At 34.9% G+C, this 10,000-nt stretch overlaps 1 protein-coding gene across 1 annotated transcript in view; it reads right to left on the bottom strand.

The window, feature by feature from the left end:
- Nucleotides 1–2,527: 2,527 nt before the first annotated feature.
- LOC137639811 (junctional adhesion molecule B-like) overlaps nt 2,528–10,000 on the bottom strand; it is a 50,843-nt gene continuing 43,370 nt past the window's right edge. Inside the window, 1 exon segment of the mRNA XM_068372053.1 lies at nt 2,528–2,663. Coding sequence (XP_068228154.1) covers nt 2,545–2,663 — 119 coding nt within the window. The 3' untranslated portion in view covers nt 2,528–2,544.

The raw sequence follows: 10,000 nt of genomic DNA, 5'->3' as shown, positions 1-10,000 counted from the left end.
TTTCCATTGTTTTCAAGTTTTGCCGCGCAAACTAGCGACTGTGGCAAGCGATTGTGGCAAGCGACTGTGGATCTCCGTCGCTCATCCCCGCCACAGGCATGGCGTGGCTTTGTGGCGCCACAGAGTCGCTAGTGTGCTCCCGGCCTAAGTAAACAACTACGCAAACAAGCTGACTGTTTCACACTTGTCTGCGTCAAATTAAGAATATTGGCGGACATCACAAAACAAACAATTTCTTCGTTCATGAGAAAACAAAATATGAAAAATTCTCTTCTGAGAAATTAAGAAATGAAAAAAAATCTCTACTGAGAAATTAAGAAAAAAAAATATATGAAAAATTCTCTTCTGAGAAATTAAGAAAATAAAATATATGAAAAAATCTCTTCTGAGAAATTAAGAAAAAAAATAGATGAAAAAAAAATTCTTCTGAAAAATTAAGAAAAAAAATATATGAAAAATTCTCTACTGAGAAATTAAGAAAAACAAATATATGAAAAAATCAATTCTGAGAAATTAAGGAAAAAAATATATGAAAAAAAAATCTCTTCTTAGAACTTAAGGAAAATAAATATATGAAAAAAAAATCTCTTCTGAGAAATTAAGAAAAAAAAATATAAAAAACAAAATCTCTTCTGAGAAATTAGGAAAAATAAATATATGAAAAAAATCTCTTGAGAAATTAAGAAAAAATATAATTGTACAAAAAACAATGAAATTGTCTTTTTCTGTTTTGATAAATTGCTTAGAAACTGAGACTAAAATACTGCAGAGTAAAAACTGCATTAAAATCAAGAAAACCGTACGAGAACCAATACTATTTTCTCATCGTCTCAAACCACAGAAAAACGCCCTCCAGGCTGCTTCCCCGTTTTCAAACACCAGGAAGTTAATCTCGACATTTTTTTTTCTAATGTGTCGAACACCAGATAAAAAAAAAGTTCCTGTTAATGTACGTTTAAGTAACACTAAACCGAAGACCACTCATTACGTCATCAATACGTCATCAATACGTAACAATGTACCGAGGAGCACTCTCGTTACGTCATCAATATTTTTGCTTAAATTACCAAAGATTAATCACCGTAGTATGCCAGACTCGAGTTTATTATATACCACTTCCATCTATTTTTTGTATATTTCCATTCAAGTCAACGGCCAAACTTAAGAGCAAAAAAGAATATATATACACTGTGACTTTGTTTTAAAAGTCTGTGACTTTATTTTAAAAGTCTGTGACTTTATTTTAAAAGTCTAGATTGGCTAGTTCGTTCGTTCTAGATCGCCCGGGGCTTATCTCCATGCGGGGTCTCTTAGACTTAAAGTCATAGCTCCCACAAGTCTGTCTCGTCAACAATCAGATTTTCTCTTCCATTAATAGAAAATCAGACTTTCTCTTTACAAAGACTTGAGTATCAATACAAACTCTGACTGACACAAGTCCAATAGACAAGTCTTATCACTCAAGGAAGCCGTTCGCCACGGAATTTTCTCTTCCTTTAATAGAAAATCAGACTTTCTCTTTCCAAAGTCTTGAATATCAAGACAAACTCAGCCTTACACAAGTCCAATAGACAAGTCTTATCGTCCAAGGAAGCGTTCGCCACGGAAACAATCTATCACTTCAAATTATCATTATCTTTAAAACATTAAATCCCTTCATCTTCACTACACCACTTAAAATATAATATATACAGTATATACTTTACAGTTTTCACTTTTTTTTTCTTTTTTTAAAAAAATTTGTCTATTGGAGAGGTCGTTCAAATAGCTTATTCAAAAAACTACGGCTCTCAATAAATGCTTATTTTCCTCTTACCCGGATACGGGTCTATTCCAGTTTCCAGTTTGGCGTCCAGTACCTCTGGAATAGAGAGGGTTCTATTGAAGAACCCTTTTCATTATATTCCAGCATACGACGTAATCAGAGAGAGAGAGAGAGAGAGAGAGAGAGAGAGAGAGAGAGAGAGAGAGAGACAGAGAGAGAAGGGGGCCTTATGTAAAAGTGGACTGAAATATAAAACGGATATTCATTAGAGTATGAGAGAGAGAGAGAGAGAGAGAGAGAGAGAGAGAGAGAGAGAGAGAGAGAGAGAGCCCTTTATGTAGAAGTGGACTGAAATATAAAACGGATATTCATTAGAATATGAGAGAGAGAGAGAGAGAGAGAGAGAGAGAGAGAGAGAGAGAGAGGAGCCTTTATCTAATAGGGGACTATAATATAAAACGACTTTTCATTGCAATTTGAAAGAGAGAGAGAGAGAGAGAGAGAGAGAGAGAGAGAGAGAGAGAGAGAGAGCCTTTTATCTAAAAGTAGACTAAGATTCGTATTCATGCTGGTTTCGAGTATGACTCGAAGGACTCGCCTACCGGAGGCCTTCTTCAGAGGAACCTACGAAAAAAAAAAAGACAAAAAAACTATACGGAGGAAAAACGAAAAAACAAAAAGTGAAGAGTTTTTTTTCTCTCCGATGTATCACCTCCAGGCGTTGGTGGTTGATGGGGGGGGGGGGGAGGGGGGGGGGGGGAATGTAGAGATGGTTCTCCTCAGTGAATGCTGACGAGGCAGTAGGCCAACAATAGACCTATACTCAGGAGGCTTACAGAGGCTCTATGGGAGTGCGCACCGTCCACGGCTCGAGGTTGAATGGCTGCTATTTTGTTACCTGTAGGAGGGAAGTAGAAAGAAATGGTGAGTTATTAGGTATAGATAAAACTTTACAAATCTCTCTCTCTCTCTCTCTCTCTCTCTCTCTCTCTCTCTCTCATAAACCAGTTGTTCAACTCCTTTCGAGTAATCCAAAAGAACAGTTGTAGATAAAAAATTACATATCTATCTATCTATCCAGATATTCTCTCTCTCTCTCTCTCTCTCTCTCTCTCTCTCCTCTCTCTCTCTCTCTCTCTCTCTCTCTCTCTCTCTCATGAACAAGTTGTTCAACTCATTTTGAATAATCCAAAAGTACAGCATGTATATAAGGTTGCATCTTTTACATATTTATCTCTCTCTCTCTCTCTCTCTCTCTCTCTCTCTCTCTCTCTCTCTCTCATAAACAAATTCTTCCATTTATTTTGAATAATCCACAAGTACAGCATGTATATAAGGTTGCATCTTTTACAAATTTATCTCTCTCTCTCTCTCTCTCTCTCTCTCTCTCTCTCTCTCTCTCTCATAAACAAGTTCTTCCATTTATTTTGAATAATCCACAAGTACAGCATGTAATAAGGTTACATATTTCTCTCTCTCTCTCTCTCTCTCTCTCTCTCTCTCTCTCTCTCTCTCTCTCTCTCAAACACATACAATTTGTTTAATTTATTCATATGCAAAAATATTCTTATACATTTTTTAAGTAGAATTTTCTCTTTATATGGTAAGCACAATGAATGAGTTTACATTCGTTTTGAAATGTTAGAACAATAAACAATACAAAAACAAAGACATTTAGAGCCACTCTAGAAAAAACCATATTTCATACAAGCTTTAAGAGGTCGTAAGCTAAGCGCCCAGCCATTTATCACCCGAAATGAATTTTCCAACCCTTTCCAGCAAGAGAATTTCACTAACATAAAAAAGCTGACCCGAAAGGAATTTGATGAATAAAAAATTTGACCTCCAAAAGAATTTAACCCGGGAATGTGGAAAACCAGGGAGAAGGGAATATCTAGAGCATCTGGTACAATACGAGTATCAGGTACGATACGTTGGTCTACCCCCGGGGGAATTAAGTTGCCATCAAACACCAGAAATTGACCTCAAAAAGAATTTAACCCGGGAATGTGGAGAACCAGGGAGAAGGGAATATCAGAGAGCATCTGGTACAGTACGAGTATCAGGTATGATACGTTGGTCTCCCCCCAGGGAAATCAAGTTGCCATCAAACACCAGAAATTGACCTAAAAAAGAATTTACCGCGGGAATGTGGAAAACCAGGGAGAAGGGAATATCAGAGAGCATCTGGTACAGTACGAGTATCAGGTATGATACGTTGGTCTCCCCCCAGGGAAATCAAGTTGCCATCAAACACCAGAAATTGACCTAAAAAAGAATTTACCGCGGGAATGTGGAAAACCAGGGAGAAGGGAATATCAGAGAGCATCTGGTACAGTACGAGTATCAGGTATGATACGTTGGTCTCCCCCCAGGGGAATCAAGTTGCCATCAAACACCAGAAATTGACCTAAAAAAGAATTTAACCCGGGAATGTGGAGAACCAGGGAGAAGGGAATATCAGAGAGCATCTGGTACAGTACAAGTATCAGGTACGAAACGTTCGTCTCCCCCGGGGGAATTAAGATGCCAGCAAACACAAGAAATTAGATGTTTTATGGAGTTGCCAACAAACACCAGAAATTAGATTTTTTATGGAGTAGACAACAAACACCAGAAATTAGATTTTTAATGGCGTTGCCAACAAACACCAGAAATTAGAATTTTTATGGAGTTGCCAGCAAACACCAGAAAATAGAATTTTTATGAAGTGGCCAACAAACACCAAAAATTAGAATTTTTATGGAGTTGCCAACAAACACCAGAAATTAGAATTTTTATGGAGTTGCCAACAAACACCAGAAATTAAAATTTTTCTGGAGTTGCCAACAAACACCAGAAATTAAAATTTTTATGGAGTTGCCAGCAAACACCAGAAATTAGAATTTTATGGAGTTGCCAGCAAACACCAGAAATTAGAATTTTTATGGAGTTGCCGACAAACACCAGAAATTAGAATTTTTATGGAGGACAGACTCCTCGTTCAAGTTTACGGCCGCTTCTAAAAAACAGGCCATCTGTTCTGTCTTTTTCGATGGCTGTAAAATGTAGAACACTTCTTATACTCGTTTATACCACTTTTAACTTTCGAGTTTGTTGCCTGAACTTTCCGTTTCTGACCTTTTGTTGGATTGTCGCGCGAAGAGATTGGGTCAAACATTTGTTCGTTTGCAGATGGCGCTGCCTTCGGCTTGCAACGTAAACACGGAAAATACTAAATCTAATATAATAGGTACTGAAATTAATCGGATTTCAATAACATAAATCAGGAATCAGGGCAGAAAAAAGGTTCGATTCCCAAGCGAATCAGATTATTCAAGCCGATTTTGCTGCCTTAATCTGAGCTATAAATCAAGAAGCCATTAGGACTAGGGACTATAATCCCAAAGACGGGAAGATAAACAAATGTTTGACCTTCTTTAAAGTTACCCTTTTCTAAGTAAATGAGGTTTATTACATACACACACACACACACAAACACACACACACACACACACACACATATATATATATATATATATATATATATATATATATATATATATATATATTACATTAACTCATCCTATTATAAATATTTTCTAAATACAAATATATACCTAGATAAAAAAAATGCCTACAATAATAGTAATAATACAGGCAAAAGTCTACAAAAATATAAATGATGACCATCATATCAATCATTATTGTAATACTAGTTGTTGTTGTTATTATTATTATTATTATTATTGTTATTATTATTATTATTATTATTATTATTATTATTATCAGCATCAATACTTTTAGCAAAAGTACGAGAAGCATTTAAAATATTACTGTAAATATATCCTCTTAAAAAATTTAATTCGTATACCTTTCTAAATAAGTTGAGTGAAATACACACACATACACACACACGCATATATATATATATATATATATATATATATATATATATATATATATATATATACATATAAAAGATAAAGGTGTCTGCTTCAAGTTCCTGTATCAACAGAAAAGACGCTCACCAGAACGTCAGTCAGGCAAGCCCAACCCCAACTGTGGTGTCTAATCACAGCAGTGACCTCCCTGGTAAACAGCTTAAACTCACGGCCCAAATCTGGGATCGATCTGCTGCCATGTGAATGCTAGGCAAACACATTACCACTGTACTAGCAAGGTGGCGAACATATTTTGGTAATGAAAAAAATTCTTTGATTAATTTGTTATCTTTAGCGACATCAAAGTCTGAATATATATAAGAGTAATGCCCAGTAATGCACTATACAATTAGACCATATACACACAAATGGCATCAATGAAAGTGATTTAGTTCAATTTTTCTTTTGAATTGTGTTATATACGGTAGCAAAAGTTACTGATATCATATCCTTGACTTTATCAAAAGCTTTATAGAACCACAATTATTACCAGATGTGAAATCTTGTTATCAAAATCAGCTCAAGCGATATTCGAAATAAACCCTACTTGGCAACTCCTTCACCTGGGCGGGGCGTTTGTAACCGAGCGCCCGAGAGGAAAGTGTCACTTCCGGCTTCTTATCACGTGTCTTAAACTCATTGTAGATTTTGTGACCTAATTTGGATTATCACGCTTCGGTGACCTGCATTCAACCTGGAAATCTGCAAAGCCTGCGAATAGCCTTCAGTGCCAGAGATGCCATTTTCAAACTGAATATATCCTTCCCTGTTTAAAAAGTCGGTTTATAGTCTCAATAGCAGATAAGGGCTAGTCCTATTTACTGCCTTCTTACCCGTTTTAAAAGGCAGTTTTTAGCTTTAATAGATTAGTTTTATTTACCTCCTTTTAATAATAAGCGACAATTCCTTAATTTCATATAATTTATTCCTTATTCTAAGTTTCTTACTTAAAGAGTAAATAAGAATATTTTGACCGAAGGAATGAGGAAGACCGAAGGAACAAGGAAGACCGAATGAATGAGGAAGACCGAAGGAATGAGGAAGACCGAAGGAATGAGGAAGACCGAATGAACGAGGAAGACCGAATGATCGAGGAAGATCGAATGAACGAGGAAGAACGAATGAACGAGGAAGACCGAATGAACGAGGAAGACCGAAGGAACAAGGGAGACCGAATGAACGAGGAAGACCGAAGGAGCGAGGAAGACCGAATGAATGAGGAAGACCGAAGGAACGAGGAAGACCGAGGGAACGAGGAAGACCGAAGGAAGGAGGAAGACCGAAGGAGCGAGGAAGACCGAATGAAGGAGGAAGACCGAAGGAGCGAGGAAGACCGAATGAATGAGGAAGACCGAAGGAACGAGGAAGACCGAATGAATGAGGAAGACCGAGGGAACGAGGAAGACCGAAGGAACGAGGAAGTCCAGGGTTTGCAATACAGTCGGAAGAAAGGTGGAGAGGGGGAGTTAGTCATGGTATTGGAGGGGGCGGGGTAGGAGGGGGGGGAGTGTTTCCCCCAGAATGAATCTTGCAAGCTAATTATGCTTTCCTTTGTCTCCGGTTCTGTCTAATTTGGTGTCCCTAATTCGTTTTTCTTGCAGCGTTGCCACATCTGAGGGATAGATCTGGGGATTTATCCCTAGATTAAGGGATTTTTGGGTGTCTGATGGGGATACTTTGTACACATTTCTATGAAGAAAAAACAAGAGTAAACGTTTATATTGTTGCAATTAGTTTGATTGTACTTATATGAAGTATATTGAGTGATTTCTATATTAGTAAAAACTACATGATTAGAAGAAAATACGTTTGTGGAAATGGGGTTTTTTGTTGTTTTGGGGATTTTTTTACCCCTTCCACGAAGCAGAGTCATTAAGAGATACTCTATTCTCTTACCTAATTACGTAATCTTAAGAAATACACTACTAATTCTTCTTTGCATTCATAATAAATGCAAATCTTGTAGTTTTTATTCATGCAACCATTCTCTCTTTGTCCCACAAGTCTTGTGTTGACGTATCAAAATGTCTCTTCAAGAACAGTAAATGTTTTTACTGTTCTTAAAACATTGCATTTTTCCTTGTTTCATTTCCTCACTGGGCTACTTTCCCCATTGGGACCCCTGGGCTTATAGCATCTTGCTTTTCATACTAGGGTTGTAGCTTGGCATTAAATAATAATAATAATAATAATAATAATAATAATAATAATAATAACATTCAACGGATAAAGAACATTACGTTGTAGGTAGATTTTAACGGCAAATTTTTAACAGTGCTCACCGAGGTTAAAAAATACCTAAGGAGCCTACGAGAGAGAGAGAGAGAGAGAGAGAGAGAGAGAGAGAGAGAGAGAGAGAGAGAGAGAGAGAGAAGTTATTCCTTCTCCATAAACACGTATATACAGTCTTCTAAAATGATTAAGTATTCGCCATGTCAGCATTTAAAATGATAAGGGACGAGCCACTTCCACACCAGACGGGCCACTTCGTTTCAATTGTCCCTCTCTCTCGCAGATGGCAGCACCAGCGCAGAAGCTGTCGGTATGTATGGAGTGGGACAGTGCCTGCTGTCTACCGACCTGACAGCGTGTCAATGGCTGTCGTTAATTTCCATGTGTTCCGGCAGGATTCCTTAGTCCTGTCGCAGATTCCTACGTTTCATGTCTGTCAGTTTGTGGAAGTTGTTTGGAGAAATTGTTGAAGTTTTTGTTTTACGGAGTCGTTATTTTTTAACGTCGCCTTCTAGATATAGTTTAGTTATTCCTGATGGGTTATAACGAATGATTCGTTATACGTAATGTTCTATATTCGTTTATTCGTTATGAATCGCTTAACCATTCAAAAATGTTAAAAATTAATTTCCATACTACGAAAATATCTCATTTTTGTGTCATTTCTGGAGACATTTAGTTAATGACATGAAAAATGACATTTCGGGATATAATTTCTGGAGACATTTAGTTAATGACATAAAAAATGACATTTCGGGATGTCATTTCTGGAGACATTTAGTTAATGACATAAAATATGACATTTCGGGATGTCATTTCTGGAGACATTTAGTTAATGACATAAAATATGACATTTCGGGATGTCATTTCTGGAGACATTTAGTTAATGACATAAAAAATGACATTTCGGGATATAATTTCTGGAGACATTTAGTTAATGACATAAAAAGTGACATTTCGGGATGTCATTTCTGGAGACATTTAGTTAATGACATAAAATATGACATTTCGGGAGAGATTTTAGTAACTTCTGAAGGTTTATGACGAATTATTCGTATTTATTATTCTATTACGATACTCGAAGTTTTAATAGTTATGCAATCTTATTCACATATTCTTTTATTCGTTGTGAAAGCATCAAAGTGTAAGAAAAATATTTTAATGATATTATTCCATATTAAACACATAAACATATGTATATATATATATGTATGTATATATATATATATAAATATATATATATATATAGATATATATATATATATATATATATATATATATATATATATATATATATATATATATATATAGATATATATATATATATATATATATATATATATATATATATATATATATTTATATATATATATATATATATTTATATATATATATATATATATATATATATATATATATATATATATATATATATATATATATATATACAAACATATATATACATATATAATTATCTATCTATATATATATATATATATATATATATATATATATATATATATATATACATATATATATATATATATATATATATATATATATATATATATATATATACAAACATATATATACATATATAATTATCTATATATATATATGTATATATATATATATATATATATATATATATATATATATATATATATATATATCACAATGTAGATCATCTTTATCACATCGCCTTCATCACATTAAGCAACACATTTGAAACATAACAATGTTTCAACGGGACTCGAACCCCAATCTGGCGATCACCAAGCAAGGACGCTACCACCAGGCCCCCACAAACCCTATCACTTGCCTCTGCCATTCATGAGCGACCTTTAAACCAAAGCGAGAAAAGATACCTCAACGATATATTCATCAGATTAAGATTCCATTTATTTTTTTTATTTCTCCAGTTCACTAATTTCATTCTCTTTTTGGAAAATGGAAATAAACGAAAAAATTAAAAAACACAATACCTCGATAATTAGATGAAGTTCATCAAGGTATTTTTTTTAAAATGATAATTAAATTAATTAAACGCGGTTGTGATATTCTTGGAAGAAAAAGGTAA

This window comes from Palaemon carinicauda, chromosome 4 (genome assembly GCF_036898095.1).
Source record: "Palaemon carinicauda isolate YSFRI2023 chromosome 4, ASM3689809v2, whole genome shotgun sequence".
NCBI classification, from domain to species: Eukaryota; Metazoa; Arthropoda; class Malacostraca; order Decapoda; family Palaemonidae; genus Palaemon; species Palaemon carinicauda.
This window is presented reverse-complemented; position numbering and strand designations above follow the sequence as displayed.